Raw genomic sequence first — 27,209 nt, 5'->3', positions numbered from 1 at the left:
CCTCTGTCTCCTGCAGCTGTGCTCAGGTCTCATTTTTACTCTCAAGTTTAGTCTGTGGAACTTTCCTTGATTGAGCAGAGAAGAGCATTGTGCTCCATATGTGGGTGTGATCTACAGATTAGCTGAGACCTCACAAGGGACTCCCTATGGAGGGAGGGCATGAGAAGAGTAGCTCTTGCCTTTCCCTTTACTTGTGTGTTCTGAGACTCCTCTTGAAGAACAGATCTCTTTGTGGTGGTCACTGTGTGGCACAGAAGAGAGGAGGCCTCTAAATCTTCCTTAGCTTAGTAGATCAAGGCAGAACAAGGAGGTCCCACATATCCCAAAGCTAAGGCAGCATTCTGGGTTATTCGGTTATTGGAAAAGTAATGGAAGCCATGCTGAAGGAAAGGATAGTAAATTTCCTGGAAGCCAATAAGTTGCAAGATCCGAGACAACATGGTTTCACCAAAGGGAAATCGTGCCAAACAAATCTCATTGAATTCTTTGACTGGGTGACAGGAGAATTAAATCAAGGACGTGCTATGGAAGTCATCTACTTAGATTTCAGCAAGGCTTTCGACATGGTCCCCACAGGAGGCTCTTAAATAAACTAGACGGCCTGAAGATAGGACCCGAAGTGGTGAACTGGGTTAGGAACTGGTTGACGGACAGACGCCAGAGGGTGGTGGTGAATGGAGTTCGCTCGGAGGAGGGAAAGGTGAGTAGTGGAGTGCCTCAGGGATCGGTGCTGGGGCCGATTCTGTTCAATATATTTGTGAGTGACATTGCCGAAGGGTTACAAGGTAAAGTTTGCCTTTTTGCGGATGACACTAAGATTTCCAACAGAGTGGACACCCCGGAGGGTGTGGAAAACATGTAAAAAGATCTGAAGAAGCTAGAAGAATGGTCTAACGTTTTGCAATTAAAATTCAATGCGAAGAAATGCAAAGTGATACACTTAGGGAGTAGAAATCCAAGGGAGACGTATGTGTTAGGCGGGGAGAGTCTGATAGGCACGGACGGGGAGAGGGATCTTGGGGTGATAGTATCTGAGGACCTGAAGGCGACGAAACAGTGCGACAAGGCGGTGGCAGTAGCTAGAAGATTGCTAGGCTATATAGAGAGAGGAGTGACCAGCAGAAGAAAGGAGGTTTTAATGCCCCTGTATAAGACGTTGGTGAGGCCCCACCTGGAGTATTGTGTTCAGTTTTGGAGGCCGTATCTTGCGAAGGATGTTAAAAAAATGGAAGCGGTGCAAAGAAAAGCTACGAGGATGGTATGGGATTTACGTTCCAAGACGTATGAAGAGAGGCTTGCTGACCTGAACATGTACACCCTGGAGGAAAGGAGGAACAGGGGTGATATGATACAGACGTTCAAATATTTGAAAGGTATTAATCCGCAAATGAATCTTTTCCGGAGATGGGAAGGCGGTAGAACGAGAGGACATGAAATGAGATTGAAGGGGGGCAGACTCAGGAAAGATATCAGGAAGTATTTTTTCACGGAGAAGGGTGGTGGACGCTTGGAATGCCCTCCCGCGGGAGGTGGTGGAGATGAAAACGGTAACGGAGTTCAAACATGCGTGGGATATGCATAGAGGAATCCTGTCAGAAGGAATGGATCCTCAGAAGCTTAGCTGAAATTGGGTGGCAGAGCCGGTGATGCGGGACTGGTGGTTGGGAGACGGGAAATACTGCTGGGCAGACTTATATGGTCTGTACCCTGAAAAGGACAGGTACAAATTCAAGGTAAGGTATACACATATGAGTTTGTCTTGGGCAGACTGGATGGACCATGCAGGTCTTTTTCTGCCGTCATCTACTATGTTACTATGTGGGTGGAAGCCAAAGTGGCTTCACCGCAGGACATTTAGAAGGCACTGGTATGATTATCTCTCCATTCTGATGTGAAGCACTACATTCAGGCCAGAGAAAATTCTTTCAGGAGGGCTGTCCTAAAAGGGGTGGTGTCTTATGCCCACCCAGGATGATAGTTTGGGTATGTCCCATGTGTCTTGAGTAGCTGGAGGATAAGGAAATAAAATTTGGCTTCACTTATTTCCTTCAAATCCTAGACTTGTCCTGGTCCCTCTCTAGAAGACTGCAGTTTGGGTCCAACAGACTATGGGGAATTTTAGTCTCTATAGAGATCTGGAACCAGACTGCGCGTTTCAGATTGGTACCAGATGAATTATTCTGTTTGGTTTTCATTTGTTCTCTGTTGTGTGTTCTCTGCTTTAGACTGGGGTTTGTCTATAAGCTTCGACAATAACATACTGGCAAATTGCTGTTCTACACCAATCTTTATACTAATGATGATGTTACTAAATGTCCATTGTTTTCTCTCCATCTACTGTTTGGGGAGCACAACCTGCATGTCTAGACTGGTCTAGCAGGACTCAAGGAACAGAAATGGCAGGTAAGACCAAATTTCACCTTAGAAAAGTGCTTCAGATCCAAAAGCAAAAACTCAACTGCAACCTTAATTGAATTAATTTCAGTGAAGCAGTGGACTTGGCCATTGATTTGGGGGGGGGGGGGGGGGGGAGGAAGACTCTGAAATAGCTAAAATATGGTTACCTCACTTTAAAGCTGAAAACACTAGTCAGAGTATGGTGAAATTCTTCTTCATTAGCAGAAGAAAATTTGAGTGACAGTTGCACTGCTTTTATAGGTATCCATTCTCACACATGCTCAGAAATATTTTATATTTGTGGAAGATAAGTAATGCCACACTGGGAAAAGACCAAGGGTCCATCGAGCCCAGCATCCTATCCACGACAACGGCCAATCCAGGCCAAGGGCACCTGGCAAGCTTCCCAAACGTATAAACATTCTATACATGTTATTCCTGGAATTGTGGATTTTTCCCAAGTCCATTTAGTAGCGGTTTATGGACTTGTCCTTTAGGAAACCGTCTAACCCCTTTTTAAACTCTGCCAAGCTAACCGCCTTCACTACGTTGTCTGGCAACGAATTCCAGAGTTTAATTATGCGTTGGGTGAAAAAAAATTTTCTCCGAATTGTTTTAAATTTACTACACTGTAGTTTCATCGCATGCCCCCCCTAGTCCTAGTATTTTTGGAAAGCGTGAACAGGACGCTTCACATCCACCTGTTCTCCACTCATTATTTTATATACCTCTATCATGTCTTCCCTCAGCCGTCTCTTCTCCAAGCTCAAAAGCCCTAGCCTCTTTAGTCTTTCTTCATAGGGAAGTCGTCCCATCCCCGCTATCATTTTAGTCGCCCTACACTGCACCTTTTCCAGTTCCACTATATCTTTCTTGAGATGCGGCGACCAGAATTGAACACAATACTCAAGGTGCGGTCGCACCATGGAGCGATATAATGGCATTATAACATCCTCACACCTGTTTTCCATACCTTTCCTAATAATACCCAACATTCTATTAGCTTTCCGAGCCGCAGCAGCACACTGAGCAGAAGGTTTCAGTGTATTATCGACGACGACACCCAGATCCCTTTCTTGGTCCGTAACTCCTAACATGGAACCTTGCTTGACGTAGCTATAATTCGGGTTCTTTTCCCCCACATGCATCACCTTGCACTTGCTCACATTAAACGTCATCTGCCATCTAGCTGCCCAGTCTCCCAGTCTCGTAAGGTCCTTCTGTAATTTTTCACAATCCTGTCGTGAGTTAACGACTTTGAATAACTTTGTGTCATCAGCAAATTTAATTACCTCACTAGTTATTCCCATCTCTAAATCATTTATAAATATATTAAAAAGCAGCGGTCCTATCACAGACCCCTGAGGAACCCCACTAACTACCCTTCTCCATTTAACCCCACTCTGTTTCCTATCCTTCAACCAGTTTTTAATCCACAATAGGACTTTTCCTCCTATCCCATGACTCTCCAATTTCCTCTGTAGCCTTTCATGAGGTACCTTGTCAAACGCCTTTTGAAAATCCAGATACACAATATCAACCGGCTCCCCTTTGTCCACAAGTTTGTTTACTCCTTCAAAGAATTGAAGTAAATTGGTCAGGCAAGATTTCCCCCACACAAAAGCCATGCTGACTCGGTCTCAGTAATCCATGTCCTCGGATGTGCTCTGTAATTTTGTTTTTAATAATAGCCTCTATCATTTTCCCCGGCACCGACGTCAGACTCATCGGTCTATAATTTGCCGGATCTCCCCTGGAACCTTTTTTAACGTTCCACAATTTTTTATTGATGGTAACAAAGATAGAAAGATATTACAAACTTTTCATGTTTAGCCTATTGGTCCAAAACAAAAAGTGCAAGAAAGGAAAACAGGCTGGTCACTAACTAGGCTTGTGTTTTTCCATCAATTAGTTTTGTTTAACCATTAACTCCCCTTTCCCCCATATATAGTAAGAGAAGCTCACATAGTAAGTAACGTACACAACATTACTCCTTAAAGCACATTAACGCTTAGACCGCCCTCCCCCCTCCACTCCACTTCTCCTCCCCATCCCTTCTCTAAACCCCTCCCTTGCCTGATTCCTCCATCTTTTATTCGGCATGCTTGCCCAGACCAAGCTATTTCTCCATGCCTCCTTTAATGTCCCATTGCAACCGGTTCAAGATCTGGCTGCGAGCTCTTCGGGATATTTTATTGAGGTATTGCTTCCAAATGCCCAGGAACCTCTCTTGTCGTTTTGGTGACACCCGTGCGTCCCTAGATTCCCAAAACATTAGTTGGTGGAGTTTATTCCTCCAATACCAGTATGAGGGAGGCATGTCTGACACCCAATGATTAAGAATACATTTCTTCCCTACTATACATGACTTACTGAGCCACATTCGTTCTCCCCGTGTACCTCCTCCCCATTTCCCCATGGTAGTAAACATCATTCTTTCAAAGGTAAGGGTGACCGGGTAGCCTAGTACCATGCTTAGGAACTGCCTTACTCTTTGCCAGAACGAATTGATGTATCTACAGTGCCACGTGCAGAGTACAGAGGTTGCTCCCCCATGCTTGCATTTCTGGCATTGATCAGTATCTATAACCCCGGCATGAAATACTCTTTGCGGTGAGAAAAACGCTCTGTGCACCACCCTGAACTGGCATTCCCGGAGTTCCGCACAGTGGAAAACCATTGGCATCCCCACCAGAGACCTCCTTATTAGTGTGTCAGCTATAGGCGTCTGCCTGTCCTGAGTCCATCTCTCTGCTACTTCTGTTAACTTTCTTACTGGTTGCCCCCTCCCCAATTCCCTACACCCTGGAACCTTTTTTTAAAAATGGGTGTTACATTGGCCACCCTCCAATCTTCCGGTACCACGCTCGATTTTAAGGATAAATTGCATATCACTAGCAGTAGCTCCGCAAGCTAATTTTTCAGTTCTATCAGTACTCTAGGATGAATAAGATGCTAAACAACTCGGTGCCTTCAAGACTTCTGCTTAAAATATGTTTTTTCAGGCTATAAATTAAAATTCTTTATATATATATATATATATATATACTAGTAAAAAAGCCCCGTTTCTGATGCAAATGAAACGGGGGCTAGCAATGTTTTCTTCTGTGTGCATGTGGGAGTGTGTGTGTCCCTGCCCTCTGCCCTCTCTCCCCTCCCCCCTCTGAGTCCTTCAGTAAAAAAGCCCTGTTTCTGATGCAAATGAAACGGGGGGGGGGGGGGGGCTAGCAAGGTTTTCTTCTGTGTGCATGTGGGAGTGTGTGTGTCCCTGCCCTCTCTCCCCTCCCCCCTCTGAGTCCTTCACTGTTACAGAGCCAGCGATTTGATTTCCTGCTCTGCTGTTTTCCTTCACTGACTGTTTGTGTTACAGAGAGGGCGGGGCAGACACTCATGGGGAAACCAGATATCTCTCCCCCTTCACACTTCCCTCTGGAGGCTTCATAGAACGTTGGTGTTGCCTTTTATATATATATATATATATATATATATATATATATATATATATATATATATATATAATTGGTTTATCAATTTTTATTCATCAAAATGATAATTTCACATTTCAGAAACAGGCTATTAATTTTGATCTCATTTCTTTGCAGCATTTTCAGTTAGCCCTGGTTGATCGTAATCCCTGCACTTTGTCCAAAGCTGAAAGTAAGTATGTTAAACAATATAATTTAGTCCAGAGATGATCAAATATGACAATCTTACCATTCTGACTGGAATGTTAATTAAATCCATTTTGATTTACTGTAAAGGAGTGTGGTAGCCGTGTTAGTCCACTCTTAAGGTTATCAATAGAAATCAAACAAAATAAAACATGGAAAAGAAAATAAGATGATACCTTTTTTATTGGACATAACTTAATACATTTCTTGATTAGCTTTCGAAGGTTGCCCTTCTTCCTCAGATTGGAAATAAGCAAATGTGCTAGCTGACAGTGTATATAAGTGAAAACATTCAAGCATTACTTGGGATGCTATATTGGAGAAACAGGCCAGATGCTTAAGACAAGATTCAATTTACATAGACATCATATGAACAATACTGGTGCCAGCAGGGTTCCTACGCCTGTTGGTCAACATTTTACAGGACCAGGACACTGTACCAGTGACTTCACAGTGAGAATCCTCAAAGGTAACTTTAAAACCATACAAGAACATAAGACCTTTGAAGTCAGAATGATTGAATATTTTAACACCCAACAGAAAGGACTTAACAAGGATCTGGGGTTCCTAGCCCATTATAAACCATAAAGCTGTATGTCTCTGTTGATCACCCTCTCCTCACCTATCCACACCCTGTTAGAATATCAATGATATGCTTTGATGTCCCCATGCATACTTCCTACCCACCCCCCTCCTCCCACCCTGTCAGACTGTCATAGTAATGCTTGAATGTTTTCACTTATATACACTGTCAGCTAGCACATTTGCTTATTTCCGATCTGAGGAAGAAGGGCAACCTTCGAAAGCTAATCAAGAAATGTATTAAGTTATGTCCAATAAAAAAGGTATCATCTTATTTTCTTTTCCATGTTTTATTTTGTTTGATTTCTATTGATTTACTGTAAGAAATAGGATAGATAGGTTGTTGGAAAGATTGAACAGGGCCTGCAGGATAGCATGGGTGATGTTATCCGACAGAGCCTGGTGTAGGGGTAATCTTTTCTAGGTTATTTTTTTTCTTATGTTTTTATTAGATTTTCAAGCAAAAATACAAACATTTAGCAGGTGCACTTGGTTTCTTCAGTGCACTCACCTCATAAACAATCCAACAGTTTTTCCCCCCACCCCCAACCTGCTCAGACACTTATCTCCCACTATGTAGATCTCCAGCCTCAGGACCCTAGAGATCTAGAAAAGATATCACAGTCCAAAGGCGAGACTTTTGGCTCTCCATTGCTGAAAACTTTGCCAGTGTTGCTCAAACAACCTCAGTTTATAGTGGTGTATCACAGTCAGTGTATACATAGAGGTGTATTTTCAAAGTACTTACTTACAAAGTTGCATAGTAACCTAAGGAGTTTTTGTAAGTCTTCAGTGCTTTGAAAATGAGCCTTATAGAGACCCACTCTACTATTTTCCTCCAGTCTGGGGAGACATTCTGTTTCTAGTTTCTAGTAATCACTCATCTGGCATCCAAAGGTCCCAACTGCAGTAACACGCTTTTGCTGCCATCTGGCTCTGGTACAGTCATTTTCAGCAATGCTACCTCATCTGTGGGACAGATCTTAGCTGGAAGATTTGTGAGAACATCTGAAATAGTTGCTGCCAATGCTGTTGAACAATAATACACTCCCACCACATATGACATGTACCCTGCCCCCAACATCCCTCCAGCAAATTTCAGTTCCCCATCCATATATTTGTCTACAGACGCATTGGTGTATATTACCACTGCATCAAAACCTTATATTCCTTATCAACAGCAGATGAATCCATTAACTGATGGGTTGTATCAGCCTACCAGCAGGTGGAGATAGAGAACACTGAAAAACCATCCTGCCCTCTTGGACAGCTAGCTCCATCTTTCTTCAGTATTTCTCTATCTCCCAGCAGGTGTGGATGTAGCTTTATCAGCTCCTGGAAAAATTCTGCTTGGGGTGGCTCCTGTGCTTTGCCAGTTGAAGCTGGGGTGTTGTGGCTGGTGTTGCCCACTTTGAAGGCATATAGGTTCGCCCTTTCCCTGCCTTACCCATCCCCCTGCCCACCGGAGTACCTCGGATGCTGCCTGCCTCCAACTTTCCTCACAGCGTTAGATGAGTACGCATTGGTTCTGCGTAATTATTCTGAAGCTATTTTCAGCGTGCAGCTTGACTGGAGCTCGTTTGACTCGGTCTTTTGAGGTGAGAGTGGTGCCCAGCTCCTCCGGGGAGGTCCCACAGACGCCATTCTGAACGGGGTAAGTTTTGGCATAAAGCCGCCATTTTACTTATATAATTCCGTCCAGTCGGACGATGGCTGCTGAGGCATTTAAACACTGCTCCTGTTGTGGTAAACGCAGATCAGCAGCGGGGCTCTGTAAGATGTGCTCTTTAGACGCTAGAGCTAGTATGAGCATGGCGAGCGATGATTCTTCCCGCTCAATGGAGCTGGCAGCGGGCGCCATTTTGTAAGCGCCGCATGTCTCGACCCTTGCTGTTGCGGAGAAGTCTGAGTGCAGGGGGACGCCTTGGTCAGAGGCTACCAGAGGAGCTCCTATTCCCGTTACTCCTAATTCAGAGACGGAGGGTCAGGGTGAGTTTTTCTCCCCTGAGTTTGTGCTTTTATTGCATAAAGCCTTCATGCTGAAAAGAGCTCTGCCGCAGGTGTCTGACACTGCGCTGCTACCTGGTTTCCCCCTGTGTGTTGATGGCTGTGGGGACTCTGAGGGTTCTGGCAGGGCCTCATGGTCTGATGAGCCAGAGGAAGGTGCCGGTTTGCCACTGGATCTGGATGATCCCAATGCGGTTCGGATTTTCCACCGCGACGAGCTGCCAGCGCTCATTTCTGATGCCCTGCAGGCCTTCTCGATTGATTCTGCCAAGGGCGAGGCCTCCTCTGGTAACCCTAGGATGGCGAGTACTAAAAAGCCTGCTCGAGCCTTTCCTGTGCATGACTCCATCCAAGAGCTTATTTCAGCTCAGTGGTCTGAACCCGATGGGCCTTTGAAAGTGGCCAGGGCTATGGGTCAGCTTTACCCTCTAAGTGAGGAGCACTTGGCCCCTTTGGGGATTCCTAAAGTGGACTCTTTGGTCACGGCGGTGACTAAAAAGACCACCCTCTCCGTAGAGGGAGGGGTTGCCCTGAAAGACATGCAGGACCAGCGGCTTGAATCCGCTTTGAAACAGTCCTTTGAAATATCGGGCCTCGCTTTAAGGGCGTCTGTTTGCAGTTCCTATGCTGCCTGGGCCTTTCTCTCTTGGTTACAACAGGCAGTGGAGCAGCCCGCGGATGGTGCGGAGTCCTTCGCTGAGGTTGCCGCGCGGATGGAGTCGGCCTTGTCATTTTTGGCTGATGCCCTCTATGATCTGGTCAGAGCTTCGGCTAAACAGATGGCTGTGGCGGTGGCCGCTCGCCGCCTTCTACGGCTACAGCATTGGGCGGCTGACATGGCCTCTAAGCGTTCGGCGGTAGCTTACTTGCACATTCCTTTTTGGCCCCGGCATCAACGGTTTCTCCGGTTTGCGGTGTTGGGAAAACATTTCCAGTTTCGGGCCTTACCTTTTGGCCTCGCCACAGCTCCCCGAACCTTTTCCAAGGTAATGGTGGTAGTAGCTGCCTTTCTCAGGCGAGAGGGTATCAGGGTTTTCCCGTACCTCGACGACTGGCTCATCAGAGCGGATTCGGCAGACGAAAGTCGTCTGGCCACAGCCAGAGTGATCACAGTACTGCAGTCTCTAGGCTGGGTCTTCAATGTACCCAAAAGTCACCTGACCCCCCCCCCCCTCAATCTCTCGAATATTTGGGGGTCCGGTTCGACACGACCTCGGGATTTGTCTTTCTGCCTGACCAAAGGCGGTGTAAGCTTCAGAATCAGGTTCGTCTGCTCCTTCGGATGCCTCGCCCGCGAGCTTGGGACTTTGTACAGCTGCTGGGGTCGATGACGGCCACTTTGTAGGTAGTGCCATGAACGAGATCACACTTGAGACCTCTGCAGATTGCCCTGCTTCAATGATGGTCTCCGATGTCCCAGGATTATCAACACAGACTAACGTGGCTCCCTGCGGCCTGGCTCAGTATGGAGTGGTGGCTCTCCGACAGCATGCTGGGGCGAGGAATGCCGCTGGCGCTTCCCTCTTGGTGCCTGGTGATAACCGATGCCAGCCTGGTCGACTGGGGAGCACATTGCCAGGGAAGCTATGCCCAGGGTCTGTGGACACCCCAGGAAACGGGGTGGTCCATCAATCGCTTGGAACTGAGAGCGATATTCCAGACTCTGGAGGGGGCTGGCTGTCAGTCGGACAAAACGACAGCGGTGGCTTACATAAATCACCAGGGCGGCACCCAGTGCAGGGCACTGGCCACGGAGGCCACTCAGATTTGCCACTGGGCCGAGCTACGCCTGCAGCTTCTTTCTGCGGCGCATATAGCAGGTCAGAGCAACATGCAAGCTGATTTCCTAAGCAGGCATCAAATCGACCCAGAGGAGTGGGAACTGGCAGACTAAGTGTTTCTTCAACTGTGTGCCAAATGGGGTACGCCCATAGCGGATCTAATGGCGTCAAGCACCAATGCCAAAGTCCCGTGCTTTTTCAGCAGACGGAGGGATCCTCACTCGGCGGGGTTGGATGCTCTGGCTCAACCCTGGCCCTCGGGCGTTCTGTATGTGTTCCCTCCTTGGCCCTTGATTGGACGAGTCCTCCTGCGAATTCGGCTACATCGAGGAGTGGTGATTCTCATTGCCCCGGATTGGCCCAGGCATCCGTGGTACACAGACCTCCGACGGATGCTGGTGGAGGCCCCTCTTCCTTTGCCTCTGGTGCTAAACCTGTTGATGCAGGGACCGGTGATCATGGAGAGTCCCTGCCGCTTTGGTCTTACGGCATGGTTCTTGATAGGGCACAATTGAGAGACAAGGGCTATTCTAACAAAATCATCTCCATTCTCTTGCAGGCCCGCAAGCGGTCCACATCCGTTGCTTATGTTCGGATCTGGCGCCAGTTTGAGGTGTGGTGTGTTTCAAAGGCGATCACACCCACGCGGGCTACAGTCTCGCCAATACTGGACTTTTTGCAGGTTGGATTACAAAAAGGCTTGGCCTACAATTCCCTGCGAGTGCAAGTGGCAGCATTGGCATTGGAAGGTCTCTGGCTGTTCCCTGGCCGGTCATCCGGACGTTGCCCGATTTTTAAGAGGGGCGCTCCGGCTACGCCCACCAGTGTGGCTGCTGTGTCTGGCTTTGAACCTGGGGCTGGTGTTGAAGGCTCTCCAGTGTTTGCCCTTCGTGCCGCTGAGGCGGCCATTACATCGGCGAGGCGTGTGTCTGAGCTTCAGGCGCTGTCCTGTCGAGACCCCTTTCTGCAATTCTCAGAGTCCGGAGTAACGTATGTACTGTGCCTTCCTTCCTGCCTACGGTGGTTTCAGTGTTTCACCTGAACCAGCCCATTTATCTGCCTTCCTTCTCTAGGGAGGAGTTTCCGGAGTCTTTTGGGTAGTTGCATCTTTTGGATGTCCACAGGGCTCTGTTGCAATATCTGAAGATGTCTAGTGCCTTCAGGACTTCTAATCACCTTTTTGTGTTGCTATCAGGTCCTCGAAGAGGGTCTCGAGCATCTAAGGCCACTATAGCCTGTTGGCTCAAGGAAGTAATTTTTTTCTGCTTATCTGCTGTCAGGGCGGTCTCTGCCTGACGCGTTCAAGGCGCACTCCATAAGAGCGATTTCCTCCTTGTGGGCTGAAACAGGGGCACTCTCTCTTCAAAAGATCTGTAGTGTGGCTACTTGGGCTTCTAAGCTCTCTTTTGTCCGGCATTACAGGCTGGATGTTGCAGCGCAGCGGGATGCGCATTTTGGAGCGCAGGTGCTTGCTCGCGGAGTTACCTGTTCTCGCCCTAACTAGGGAGTGCTTTTGTACATCCCATCAGTTAATGGATTCATCTGCTGCTGATGACAAGGAATGGAGAATTAGGTTCTTACCTTGGTAATTTTCTTTCCTTTAGTCACAGAGATGAATCCATGATCCCTCCCTGTCTGACTCTGTTTTTTGTTCAGTTCTCTCATGCAGATATGTTTCCTCGTTGGGAGGAGTTGCAAAACAGTTTTCAGTTTTTCTATGTACTGTTCTATGACAGGAGGTTGAGATCGTCCCTCCTTTGTATGGTTATTGCTCCTGTTTTGGGGCGTTCGTTCGCTGTGAGGAAAGTTCATGTTATTCTACTTTGAGGATTCACTCTGCTTTGGAAGTTTCAAATACTGAAGGCAGATGGAGTTAGCCGTCCAAGAGGGCACTATGGTTTTTCAGTGTTTTCTATCTCCACCTGCTGGTAGGTGGATACAACCCATCAGTTAATGGATTCATCTGCTGTGACTAAAGGAAAGAAAATTACCAAGGTAAGAACCTAATTTTCCCTTTATTCTCAAAACTAAAAGCAGGCAACCTCATGTGTTGCATCCCATCCCTCCCTCAGAGTTCTCCCCAAATCGGTTTCCCAATCGTTCATATGGTTAAGCTTTTGGGACCCCTTCCCATTAAGAATCCAGTATATCTGAGATATTGTCCCCTTTGCAACTGTAGAGCCTAATACATTTTCAAAAGTACTTTTTTCAGTATACCTGAAGTTTTTAATGAATTGTTTCACCCGCAAATAGTGGGAAACATCCTGGGCTGCTAATCATATTCTGTCCCACCCTATTATAGCTGTCCCATTCAAACCAATCCCCTTCCCACCCATCTTGCAAATAAGGCCTGATCCCTACCAGGACAAAATTCCAAATTATAGTGCAATGTAGTGAACCAAGAGTAGGTCCTCCACTCCAACAGCTTCCTTTGAGTCCTATTCCATACCCTTAATGTAAGATTCCTATACCCCCTCCCAATTGCCTTTCCTCTAGGTTGCCAAGGAAGATACATTAATGGTGTGCCTGGCCTTTTGATGATATCTTTTCACATTGGGCACTAACAGACTTCTCTCCTGTTTTCTCACTCACAGTCCCATTTCTCCCTCCCTCCCCCCCCCCCCCCCAATCCTGGGCTGTCAGTGAGCCCAAGTAAATTGCCTTTGGATCCTATGCAGCACCCTCTCGGGGGGGGGGGGGGGGGGGGGGATCTCAGTGGGCAAGGTAGCACACAGATAAAGTAGCTAGGGGAGCATTTTAAGTAGTTACATCCTTCCTACCCAGGATATGCAGAGCTTAATCCAACGATCTATGTCCTGAGTTATTTTCTTTCAAGTAGGGTCATAGTTAAGGCCATACAAACTTGTACCTGGGCCACTTATGTTGATCCCCCAAGTTCTGAATTTTCATGTTAACTGACTTAAAGGGAAAGGATCCCCTAAGCACATTTACCTGATCTGGTTGGACCAATCCAGTTAAAATGTTTAGATTTTGTCATATTAAACCTAAACCCCGATATGTTGTCAAATTTATCCAGCTCTCGTACTGTCCTCATCCATGGTGATCCTGGGTCTTGTTATAGTGAGCAAAATATCAGAAATAGACTAATTGTATGTTCCTCACCATGGGCCTGCACCCCAGTTATCCCCATCTGCTCCTGCACTAGCTGGACCAAAGGCTCCATCACAAATGCAAAGAGAATTAGTGAGAGAGGATACACTTGGCGAGTGCCCAATACTGCTCAAAGTCCTCTGAATGTCTCCCATTCATTTGAATGCAGGCCAGAGGAACATTTTGCATGGATCTGGGCCACCCCATCATCCAGGGCCCAACCCTTATCTTACTATCTGGAACATAAAGGGCCAGGACACACTATTAAAAACTTTATCAGCATCTATCGTTAACAATATCATAGGTTGATGTGCCCTCTGGGCTCTGTCCAAGTTTAACACCCTCTTAATATCACCCTGTCTGTTGTCCTGTTACAAAGCCAGATTAGTCGTTATAGACCAGCCTTGGCAACCAGCTCGTAATCCAATCCAATCCTGATCAAGGAAATTGGGTGGTAAGACCTGCACAGTCTCAGGTCCTTACCTTTTTTAGGAATGATTGTAATTCCTGCCAGCCATATAAAATATGGCAATTGCCCCCCCCCCCCCTACCAAGGGAACTAAGACACAGAGGACTCAGCAGCCAATGCTGGAACTGCTTATAAAATTTTCCTGTAAATCATGGAGATTTTCCAGGACTCGTAGACCGAAGAGCCTGTACTGGTACTGTCTCAGCTCTGGTGAGTGGATGGTCCAACTGGTCTCTCCTGATCTGTTACACTCCCCAGCTATACCCCCTTTAGATTTCAATATCCCGTTCATCCCTTATCCTCTCTGATGAATACACATTTTGATAAAATTCAATGAATTGAGCTCTAATTCCTGTCTCCTCCCATGTGTCTGTCCCATTTCTTCCCTTAAACCGTAAAACATTATTCATCTTACAACACTGCCTTTGTCTATGGGCCATTAGTCTGCTCAGTTTATTAAATTCAAAATATCTCTGCTTCAGGAGGTCGAAATTATAATTAATAAACTTCACTTCCCTAGCCTGCAATTTCCTGTGATCCTCCAGTAATTCCTGAATAGTCTTGTCTCCTGGGCCCCTCTTATGCTGCATTTCCCAATGTGAAATGAGGTGGTACAAATCCTGCTTCTCCTCCTGATCTTGCCTCTACCTCTGCCCCTCATAGCTTTTAGTCCCTTCCATTATGCCTCTAGGGAGTGTCCTCTACGTCATTAAAGTGCAAATATTCCTCCAGATTCTGTTGCACCTGAATCACAATGTTGGGGTCATCCAAAAGACTCTCATTAAGACACCAGAATTTCTTACCCTGATCCCTTCCCTCCTCTTCCCCTAACTCTGCCCATACTGACACATGATCTGACCATGCAGTTCATTTTGGGCCCTAATCAAGTGAGGAAACAGTGTTTTCCATTTCATAGCTTCCCAGTATTCCAGAACTTCTGGGCTAGTTGTCCATCAACCAGCAGATGGAGATAAAGACCAGAAAATTTAGCTGACATCTCTCTTGTTATCCAGTCCAGCTCTTCAGTATTTTCTACTCCAGTAGGTGGATGGTCACACTTTTCAGCTTCTGGTTCTGAGTGCTTTGCTTGGTCCAATTGGTCAGCTGGTCCTCAGTCAAGTTTTGCGGGTGGCTTGAGTCTGCAGAGTCATATCTGGAGGTCTTCAGATCCTTTTTTCTAATGCCCCGTAAACTAACTTCTTACCTCCCTTCACATCTCCCTTCCCCTCCCAGCACAACAACCTTAAAAAAAAAGTGTGTGTGTGTGTGGGGGGGGTTCCTGGAGAGCGTGGGAGGGAGTCTGTGGAACCGTCAGATCACGAAGGAGCAAAAGGGGCGCTTAGGGAGGACAAGGACATAGTGGAGAAACTGAATGAACTCTTTGCTTTTGTCTTTACGGAAGAAGATGTAAGATTTCTGCCTGTACCGGAAATGGTTTTTAAGGGGGGTGATGTAGAGGAACTGAAAGAAATCTCGGTGAACCTGGAAGATGTACTGAGCCAAATTGACAGAGTAGTAAATCACCTGGACCAGATGGCATACATCTAAGAGTACTGAAAGAACTCAAGTATGAAACTACTGATCTGCTGTTAGTAATATGTAATTTGTCATTAAAACCTGAAGATTGGAGGGTGGCCAATGTGATGCCGATTGTAGGGGTGATCTGGGAAATTATAGACCGGTAAGCCTGACCGTCAGTGCCGGGCAAAATAGTGGAAGCTATTATAAAGAATAAAATTACAGAACACATAGACAAACATGGCTTAATGGAGGTTCAGCCAAGTGAAGTCTTTCCTCACCAATTTGCTTCATTTCTTTGAAGGCATGAATAAACGTGGATAAAGGTGAGCTGGTTGATGTAGTGTATCTAGATTTTCAAAAAGCTTTTGATAGTTCCTCACGAGAGGCTCCTGAGAAAATTAAAGAGTCATGGGATAGGAGACAAGGTTCTGGTGTGGATTAGGAATTGGTTATTGGACAGAAAACAGAGGGTAGGGTTAAATGGTCATTTCTCTCAGTGGAGGAGGGTGAACAGTAGCGTGCTGCAGGGATCTGTACTGGGACTGGTGCTATTTAACATATTTATAAATGATCTGGAAATTGGAACGATGAGTGAGGTGATCAAATTTGCAGATTATACAAAACTATTCAAGGTTGTTAAAACGCGTGTGGACTGTGAAATATTGCAGGAAGACTTTAGGAAATTGGAAGACTGGGCATCCAAATGGCAGATCAAATTTAATGTGGACAAATGCAAGGTGATACACATTGGAAAGAATAATCCCAATCATAGTTATCTGATGCTAGGGTCCACCTTGGGGGTCAGCGTTCAAGAAAAAGATCTAGATGTCGTCGTAGATAATACGTTGAAGTCTGTGTGCGGCTGTGGGGGGAAAAAAAAAACCAGGATGCAAAGAATTATTAGGAAAGGGATGGGTGAATAAGACTGAAAATACTATAATGCCTTTGAATCGCTCCATGGTGAGTCCACACCTTGAATATTGCGTTCAGTTCTGGTCACTGCATCAAAAAAGATATAGCGGAATTAGAAAAGGTTCAAAGAAGAGCGAACAAAATGATAAAGTGGATGGAACTCCTCTTGTATGATGAAAGGCTAAAGAAGTTAGGGCTTTTCAGCTTGGAAAAGAGACGGATGAAGGGCAATATGATTGAGGTCTACAAGATCCTGAGTGGTGTAGAACGAGTAGAAGTAAATTGATTTTTTTTTCACTCATTCCAAAAGTACAAAAACTAGGGGGGGCACTTGGGGAGGTTTCATGGAAATACTTTTAAAACAAATAGGAGGAAATACTTCTTCACTCAACAGATAGTTAAGCTCTGGATTTTTTGCTGGAGGATGTGGTAACAGCGGTTAGCATGTCTGGATTTAAAAAAGGTTTGGAAAAATTCCTGGAGGAAAAGTCCATTTTCTGCTATTGAGACAGACATGGGAAGCAACTGGTTGCACTGGGATTTGTAGTTTGGAGTGTTGCCACAATTTGGGTTTCTGCCAGGTACTTGTGACCTGGCTTGGCCAATGTTTGGAAAACAGGGTACTGGACTAGATGGACGATTGGTCTGATCTAGTATGGCTACTCTTAGGCTCAGGACTGATACCCTGCCCCATATAAGAACATTTCTCATCTGGGGTAAGACTTGTGGAGACTGTGAGCTTGGGGGGAAGCAGCCTACATTAGTAAGTCCAAATAGGCACCGTTTTGTCAGAGCTGGCTAACAGGAACAGCGTCTGTCTGATCACCCGGGGAACACAAATGCCATTTTACAGCCTCAGAGCCCAGCAGAAGATTGAGCTGCATCGGGATCTCTGTTTTCTCCGGAGTTTTAGTCTTACATTAGGCCTATTTACTGAAGCAGGGGCAGTCAGAATTTCTGCAAGGTGCTTCAGTTTCTCGTCCCACTGACTCTCCAACTCTTAAGAGATCTCATTTAGATCTCCAGGAGTGGGCAGATGACGCTATCTCTGATTCTTTCCTTATCTGATGTGGCCTCTGTCTATTCAGGAGTCATCGTTGAAGGAACCATTAGAGAAGGGAGAGCTCCCTCCTGAGTAGGGGTATGATCTGAAAGTACTGAGGTGGTTGCATAAGCTCAGTTCTTATTTCTCGAGCAGTTTTGTCCTGACATACTCTCAATCTGATTCTATATTCAGGAACCTATGAATCCAATACGTTATGTTTGTTTGTGACATGTGCACCTAACAAAAGCTAACTTACTTACCGGTAGCTGGTGTTCTCCAAAGACAGCAGGCCTATATTCTCACATATGGGTATCATCATCCATGGAGCCCCGTGTGGATACTGCCACTTTAGATCTTTGAGGCAGTGCTCCTACCGTGTACACGTGTGTGCCTAACTACCCACTGTGCAAGCGTGGGACCAGCAGTACAGTGTTAAAGCTAAGACAACTCCAAGGGGAGACAAGCGGGATGCAAGAATATATGCCTGCTGTCCTTGGAGAACATCTACTACAGGTAATAACTTATCTTTCTGCTGTAAAAATGTGCTACAGAGCACCATGTTTCGGAAACTCCTTCGCCGGGGATGCTGGTCCTGCAAATTTGTCAGTAATATGAAGTGGTTTATTACTGAACAGCTCTCTTAACATTTTCAGGGAAATAGACTTATTTAGCCTCAAGAGAACAACATCGGATATTTGAGTTAAGTTCTGTAATCTCTGCAGGATTAAAAAACTTCATTGAATGGAATGTCACTGTTTAATGTATGGATAAAGTTTAATGAGATTGGGTGGCATCAATACATAATTCGGAAGTCTGTGTATTTCAGGACATAATTAGGCTCATTCTGAAAGCACTTAGCCTCCCAAAGTTCCATAGAAACCTATGGAACTTAGCCTCCCAAAGTGCTTTGAAAATATGCCTCAATGTCACCACGCTGGTAACCTGGTTGGAGATGAGTCCACTTCTTTATTTTGAGAGATTGGAAAAATTTGCAGCACCAGCATCCGACAAAGTTTCAATTGCAAATAAAGGAAAGTCCTGACTGCTTGAAAATGGTTCTAAGTATATTCTGGACAGATTTTGGTTTGTTGTGAGGAATTCTGAATGGGACACTTGGGTGTGGAGAGGGGGCAGGGTCAAATGATGGTAAATCAAATATGGATACTGTACTGTTTTGGGGTAATAGAGGGAGGTACAGGTGTACTGGAAGGAGGTGTAGGTGGATGAGGAATAAATCTAAACTCATAGGAGGTTACTACTTCCTGAATTTACAGTGGGATGAGAGATTTAGTTTTATTTTATTTTTTGTTAAATTTGTACCCCGCGCTTTCCCACTCATGGCAGGCTCAATGCGGCTTACATGGGACAATGGAGGGTTAAGTGACTTGCCCAGAGTCACAAGGAACTGCCTGTGCCTGAAGTGGGAAATGAACTCAGTTCCTCAGTTCATACTTGGGATTGGGGGATCAGGGGAAGGAGAGAGCAGAACAGTATGGAGGCTAAGGATGATGGGGGTGTTTATAGAGAGTGGAGACGGGGGTTTATAGAGGGGGGAATTTTACCATATAATGCTTGTAATTTTAGACTGTGTTGGGGAAATGGAGAGAGCTACACTAAAAACACTCATCTATAATGTTCATGGATTAAATTCCCAATGAAGAGGAAAATGATGTCTAGGGAGTTAAAAGGCTGAAAGGGAGGATTTGTTTTGTTCAAGAAACACACTTCTTGTGTGCGCATCAAAAGTTGGTGATCGATACCTATTATGCCATCCGGATTTGGGCTTCTAATCAGAGAGGAAGGAAAAAAGGTAGGGTGGGTATTTTGTTTGGTATATTAAGGATATTAAAGGGGTGCAAAGGGATTAATGGCGAAGGTTTCTGCTAGTAGTTATAGTGAATCAATGGACACAATATATACTAAGGTGAATATATATATGCACCTAACTCGGGTCAGGAGAAATTAATTTGATCACTGTTTATCTAACTATACTTGCGCATCAGGAAGGGGATCTGTGAAGGGAGGGGGATTTTAACCTGCCCCCCTTACACCAAGGCTAGATAATGTATGTGGGATACAGAACTATGGGAAGAGGGAGAGGAAGCAGTTACACAGATTCATAGAAATGCTTAACTTGATGTACAGTTGGAGGGAAACTCACAGGAGGAGGGTGTGTGGTAGGGGAGCATAGACTACATATACTTTTCACAAATTCACCATATATACTTGAGGATCATTTTCTTTGGCTGGATAAGGAGAAATTAGGACTTACCTGATCATTTCCTTTCCATTAGTCCTTCCTACTATTCCAAAACCTGTGGGATAGTTATGTCCAACCAGCAGGTGGAGACAGAGAACTGAGCTGAGAAATCTCTTGGCATCCAGTCCAGCTGCAATAAGGAGAAACTCATAAAAACAACTCCTCGCTAACCTAACACTAACCAAACGCTCAAACACGTGTGGACCTCATCTCTGTACAACTTGTAGAGAACAAGAGACATGCAGGAAGCACCATGCAAGGTGACATTATTAGACCTTTACTTTGCAACGGACCCTTTACTTCACACCAGACTATACATCTCAGAAATCTTGGGCAGCCTATAATGGAAAGAAAATTATCAGGTAAGACCTAATTTCTCCTTCCAATAAGCAGCTTTCAGAACCTGTGGGATATTTAAAAGCAATCCCTACAGTAGGTGGGATCCTGGCACTGCTACCCTGAGGATTGAAGGCCCAAAATTGGCTTCCGAGCGCAATACAACATCGACCTTGTAGTGCTTGGCAAAGGTATGCAACATTGACCACGTTGTCGCTTTGCAAATATATGCCACAGACAGTAAGGTACTCTAACTCAGGACATTGCTGTAAACCTCATAGAATGAGACCACAAGGCCTGAGGAGCCTGCTTCTCCACAAGTAAATAAGCTGATGCGATAATCTGCTTCAACAATCTAGCAACTGTGGGCTTGGAAGCTATGAGGCCAAGCCTCTGCTTACCAAACAGCACAGTCTGTCCAATTTGAGAAGCTCATTCGTGATTTCCAGATACCTAATGAGGACTCTATGAACATCGAGAAGATTCAAGGAAGAATACAGATAGATTCAGCTGAAATACCAATACCACTTTTGAAGAAAAGGAAGGCACCATACAAAGGAAGGCCCCCACCTCTGAAAAGTGAAGAAAGGGATCCCGACATGAGAGAGTCAAACTCCAAAACCCTATACACTGATGCAACAGCCACCAAGAACACTGGCTTTAGTATAAGAATTTTCAAGGAAGCTTTTTGCAGTGGCTCAAAAGAAGGCTGCCAAAGAGACCAAAGGACTAAATTTAAGGATCCACTCTGGACACGGCGTACAAAAGGGAGACCACAAGCGGCCCACTCCCCACAAACAAATTTCATGGAGAATTTTCTATCCCACCCAACAGAACCACCATCTGGGTGGCATACAATATCCAGATGAGCCACTAGAGATTTATTCTGTAGTTGGCCCCTAAAACAGGACCATTCAATGAAGTTTTTTAATCCTGCAGAGATTACAGAACTTAACTCAAATATCCGATGTTGTTCTCTTGAGGCTAAATAAGTCTATTTCCCTGAAAATGTTAAGAGAGCTGTTCAGTAATAAACCACTTCATATTACTGACAAATTTGCAGGACCAGCATCCCCGGCGAAGGAGTTTCCGAAACATGGTGCTCTGTAGCACATTTTTACAGCAGAAAGATAAGTTATTATCTGTAGTAGATGTTCTCCAAGGACAGCAGGCATATATTCTTGCATCCCGCTTGTCTCCCCTTGGAGTTGTCTTAGCTTTAACACTGTACTGCTGGTCCCACGCTTGCACAGTGGGTAGTTAGGCACACACGTGTACACGGTAGGAGCACTGCCTCAAAGATCTAAAGTGGCAGTATCCACACGGGGCTCCATGGATGATGATACCCATATGTGAGAATATAGGCCTGCTGTCTTTGGAGAACACCATCTACCGGTAAGTAAGTTAGCTTTTGTTAGGTGCACATGTCACAAGCAAACATAGCGTATTGGATTCATAGGTTCCTGAATATAGAATCAGATTGAGAGTATGTCAGGACAAAACTGCTCGAGAAATGGGAACCCATTTACAAATTCAGAAAACATGGTTGTTTGTGCCATTGCTATTTTATATTTAGATTTCCTACCAAGGGCATGATGGACAGTTGACATGGATATGCTCCTGATGCCTAGTAGTTACAGCTAGTGCCTTCTACTAGCTATTGAATTTACATAGGCATGTTTTTATCATATTAAAGCTTAAAGAAGATGCTTTTATAAATTAGTTATGTTTAGGAGTTATGATTTCCTACCTGTAATCAACCTTTAAGTTTATGTATATACTTGTAAGGGCTATATAGATGTACTTTGCCCAAAAAAGGAAAACTCTGATTGCTGCTCCATGTTGCGTGCTCTTCTGTAATAGTAGGTCTGCTTCTAACGTAGTGCCCTTGTCAATTTTGAGACCACTTCCCATTAGAAATAACAAAACATTCATAATACTCATCTCAAAGTATGTTTAAAATTTTTTTCTAAAGATCACTAAAAGTTTGGCCAGAAGCTTCTGTCACCCTCATGTTGCCAATGTTGTTTGTGGCTAAAGAAGGGGAGAATAAGAGGCGGAATGTTTATCAGTACCTTTGTGTGGGCTTCCTGCATGGAAGCAGTTGGTATGTGCCCAAAGTTTTATGTCTTACCCCTTTGGTGGCCCTGAGCTTCCTGTGTGCCTGGGAGTATGGTCGTGGAAGGGCAGGATATGACTTTTAAATAAAAGTACATCTTCCCCTGTTTTGGGACCTATGGACTGCCATGTATAGGCTGTTATACCTAGTATCTGTTTTCTTGTGCTTCCTTATACTTCTAGACCTTCATGCTGTCCAGTTAAGTGAATACCACCTCCCCTCCCTGAATTGATATATGGAAGACAGTAACTTGTTGTGAGTTTTATCATCAGAATTTTGGAACACATATTGTGGTAACTTTCTCTGTGGACAGTCACAAAATGAAACTTAAAATATCAGTTAAAAATGATAGAAAATAGGTAAAGTATTAGGGATTTACTTTCTGTTTAATTTCCTAAAATGCAGTTGTCTGCTATGGAATTATAAAACCTTAAATATGTTTTTTTTAATTTTTCTGCTGAGATTCCCATTTCTAAATGTTGTTACATTCCTGATAACATTTCAAGGTAGAAAGGTTGGCACCATTAGGTTTCACCAATTTTCTGCTGTCTTCTGTTGGTGATATTACTAGAGCAACACTTCTTGTGATTTTTGTCTCTGAGCTTGGTAAAAGTCAAGCATTTATAAGCTTATTTTTTTCAAAAAGGTGGTAAATAATTCCTAATAAGTCAGTACAATTGTTTGGTTGTGTTATGTATTTTTCCGGTGTCTCCAAAGCTACCCAGGCTCGTAGGAGAGCTCTTCTCCAGTTGAAGTATAAGATTTTGTCAATTGGTGTAGTGATCTTCCTTCAATTTGCATTTAAGTGTCTAGTATCAGGACGATAAATTAATATTTCTTGACCCACTACGATTAGAGACTTTTCTGATTGCTAACTCTGCATAAATAGGAACATAAGTATTGTTCCCATATGTTAGGGTGAATGTTTAAGTATTGAGAAAATTGAGTTAATTTATCAATTTAGTCCATTCTCTTCTTTTTCCCATAATGTGGGCTTGAAATTTATATAATTACAGTACAACGCCGGTAATCCACACTATCCTCTGCAGGGGGTGGTCCGGTTAATCATTAAATCTGGATAATTGAATATAGCTAATTTTGCTGCCGTGTCAAAGAGCAAGGCTTTTTTCTCTGCTGTGTCCCCCACAAGCTGAAAGTGCAAGGCTTTTTTCTCTGCTGTGTCCCCACAAGCTGAAAGTGCAAGGCTATTTTCTCTGTCGCATCCAAGCAAGCTGAAAGGGCAAGGCTTTTTTCTCTGCCATGTCCCCGCAAGCTGAAAGGGCAAGGCTTTTTTCTCTGCCATGTCCCCTGTAAGCTGAAGGGACAAGGCTTTTCTCTGCTGCATGCCCTCAAGCTTTCTTTCTGCTGTGAATGAGTCAGGAGGAAATGGAAAGTGCTGGAAAAGGAAAGGACAGGGCTTCTCTCTGCTGTGTCCCTACTCCCATTCACATCACTTCCTGCAGCAGACTCCGTGGACCGTGAGGATTGGCTGAAAATGTACTGTACTGTTGGGCGGATGATTGGCATTTGGATAATCGGCATCATACTGTATTGCTATGTAATAGTTTTTCTTTTGTTTATTAATTTTTCCTTGTACTGTATAATCACTGAATTTCTAATTTATTTAAAAAAAAAAAATAAAGTAAAAGACCACTAAAATTTGATCCTTGTCCCTATTAGTATGTCCACCGTAGAGAGAATAGTTACAGTGGTTACACCTGCGGATCTCCATCGGTTGCAAATGGAACTTGAAATCAACTTTTTCTAAATTCCTATCACCAGCTTATGTTGCTGAATTTGAAAAGTAGTATCTGTGCAAAGGGATCAGATTACCATATATACTCAACTATAAGCTAAGATTTTTGGGCCAAAGAATTGGAATTTTGGTTTATGGTCGAGTCGTCACAGTCCGCCCCATCCCCCGGCCTGTGGTGACTGGCATGTCTCTTTCCCCCCTTGCCTGCGGTGACTTGCATTTCTCCTTACCAGTAATCCTGGATGCTGACACGATGCAGAAGTAACTGCAAACAGTGCCAGTCGGGACCTTGAGCGTCTGCACATGCTCAAGGCCCTGGACCGGCCCTGCTTGCAGTTACTTCTATGTTGGCATCCAGGCTTGCAGGTAAGGAGAAATGTTGTTCAATTATTTTTTTTTTTTGGGGGGGGGGGGGGTGGAAAGAGATGTGCTGTTAAGCATGGGGGGGGGGGGGAGACACAAATGTCAGTCACCGAGGAGGGAGAGAAATGCTCGTCATTGCCAGAGGAGGAGGACAGGGAAGAGGGAGAGAAATGCTGTTCACCATGTGGGAGGAATACTTGAATGTAATCCCTTGGCTTATATTTGAGTTAGCATTTTTCACCCTCCTCCCCCCCCCCCCCCCCCCCAAAAAAAAAAATTCTAATACTTTTAGGGGGAAAATGTTTCTTGCTTTTTTTTGGATGGGCTTATATTTGAGTTTATATGGTATTAGTTGGTGGTGATATATTGATATCATTTTTTTTTTTTTTTAAATATATGAAAAGGCAATGAGGTACAACTTACGGAATTCTATCTATGGCTTGATAACTGTGATATGAACATGAATCCTGATATAAACTACAATGATAAAAGCATTCCTTATTTTACCGATCACATACAAAATACCAAAACAAGAAAATAAAAAGAAGTGGTTTAATAAACAGTTACCTGATGTGGCCACATTTCGCCCTCAGGCTGCATCAGGGGTAAAAGAATTACAAAATAAAAAATCAGAATATATATGTATAGTAAGCTTCATATAAAATATACAGTATTATTTATTTAGATTTTGCTCACACCTTTTTCAGTAGTAGCTCAAGGTGAGTTACATTCAGGTACTCTGGATATTTCTTTGTCTCAGGAGGGCTCACAATCTAAGTTTGTACCTGAGGCGCAATGGAGGGTTAAGTGACTTGCCCAAGATCACAAGGAGCAGCAGTGGGATTTGAACCAGCCACCTCTGGCTTGCAAGACCGGTGCTCTAGCCACTAGGCCACTCCAGTATTCCTTAAAACTTAAAAACATGAATAAATGGGTAACATTAAAACTAATACATTTGGCTCTGGTTATAATTTTATGGTTTTAGGAGCCAAATGTATTAGTTTTAATGTTACCCATTTATTCATGTTTTTAAGTTTTAAGGAATATTGTATATATTATATGAAGCTTACTATATATATGTTCTGATTTTTTATTTTGTAGTTCTTTTACCCCTGTTGCAACCTGAGGGCGAAACGTGGTCACGTCAGGTAACTGTTTATTAAACCACTTCTTTTTATTTACTTGTTTTGGTATTTTGTATGTGATCTGCTTTTACTTTGTTCGTATGTTAGTAGGCAGATCAGTGCCTCTTGTTTTTGTTTTTTTATTCCTTATATTGCCGACATGATAGTTGGCTTTTCTACCATCATTTACAGGAAGGCTACTGACATAAATTGTTTTTGATAGCAAACATAAAAAGTCTTCATCAAAAGAAGATTTTTGATCATAAGGCACAGATTTGACAGATTCCTAGCTAGGAATAGCCAATCAAATATATAGAAGTTAGGTTTTTCAGTTCAAAAGATAACAGAATTTTTAATGCACTCCAGTGGGAAAAAGGTTATAGATATTTGTCCATTGCAATTCACACATGTAGCCCATGGGATTAAGAGCTGTAACCAGTAGGCCAGTGATTCCCAAACCTGATCTGGGGGAACCCTAAGTAGTCACATTTTCAGGATATTCACAGTAAATATGAATCAGACAGTTTTGCGTACTAAGGAGGCTGTGTATGCAAATTGATCTCATAAATATTCATTGTGGGTTTCCTGAAAATCTGGCTGGGGTTCCCCAAGGACAAGTTTGGGAATCATTGCACTAGATAGTTGCGGGCATTGGCCATGGTAACTGTCCATTATGCTCATTGGAGGAAATTAAGTATAAAATGGCAATGGTGAGCACATCAATGTTTTCTGGATCTAAAGAGTGAGTTCCTGTTTCTTGAACCATTTTGTCCTGACATAATCATTATTGGTAAGCTTTTCAGGTCCGTGCAACAGCAGTGCTAATGAAATAATGTTTTGCGAATGGGATGTGACCCTTCGTAAGGACTGGTTCTAGGGACCTTATGATGAGGAATGTCTTTTTTGGGACAGCCTTTCTGTGGAAGAAGGGTAAGAAGAGTCTCTGGTCAGATTCCTGTTTCAGTGGGAAGAGTTAGCATGGTTTATAACTCAATTGGTGTCTTCCCTCGGCATTGCAAGGCTGCCTATGCAGGAATTGATAGATGGGTACACCATTTTGGAGGGCCTCTGGATGCCCCATGGGGTCCTTTGTCCATCACAGTGCTATACCAAATGGTGCTTTCAAAGTGTGGATTACTGGAAGCTATCGGAAAAGCACCAAGATTATAGAATGACTCTACCATTGCACCTTGCCTGCCCCTTGCCAGCAATAGCAAAGAAAACTACTATCCTAGTGGAAGGTGGACTGACCTTGAAGGGGTCAAATGACTGGAAGGTGGAGATCCTATTGAGGCAGGTATTTACCTCATCTGCAATGGGGATACAAGTGGAAATCTGTGGATGATATTCAGCATGAGCCCTGTTGCAGTGGACTTAAAGCTTCCAGTGGCCTTTTGATGGATACACTGTATTATTTGGTGTACATACAGGCCAGACCTTTGACCTCTCTTATAGTGGAATGTAAGTGGCTCTAGCTTTGCCATTGGCCTGTGGATGTGTGGCTTTGTAAACTTCCCTTTTGAGAGAATCTGTTCTTTGCAGGAGACATTGAGAATCTAGTGGAGGACTTTGGGAAGGTCAAGCTCGACACCTCCTCAGGGTTGGGATTCTAGGAGGAAGGAGGCCCGGTTATGTTCTAAAGAATGGGGAACATCTTGTCTAGATATGAAACAAAAAAAGTGAGGAAAAACCAAGTGAGGATACCAAAAAGCACTTTATTGTATTAAAAAATGACCCATCTTGTATATACCAGTC

At 44.2% G+C, this 27,209-nt stretch overlaps 1 protein-coding gene across 3 annotated transcripts in view; it reads left to right on the top strand.

Annotated features, from left to right (window-relative positions):
- KDM6A (lysine demethylase 6A) overlaps window positions 1–27,209 on the top strand; it is a 606,821-nt gene that overhangs the window by 143,707 nt on the left and 435,905 nt on the right. For all 3 annotated transcript variants that reach the window (XM_030202242.1, XM_030202240.1, XM_030202241.1), the window contains exon 7: window positions 6,000–6,054. In XM_030202242.1, coding sequence (XP_030058102.1) covers window positions 6,000–6,054 — 55 coding nt within the window. The remainder of the gene's footprint in view (window positions 1–5,999; window positions 6,055–27,209) is intronic.

The sequence above is a fragment of the Microcaecilia unicolor genome, chromosome 4 (genome assembly GCF_901765095.1).
Source record: "Microcaecilia unicolor chromosome 4, aMicUni1.1, whole genome shotgun sequence".
NCBI classification, from domain to species: domain Eukaryota; kingdom Metazoa; phylum Chordata; class Amphibia; order Gymnophiona; family Siphonopidae; genus Microcaecilia; species Microcaecilia unicolor.
This window is presented reverse-complemented; position numbering and strand designations above follow the sequence as displayed.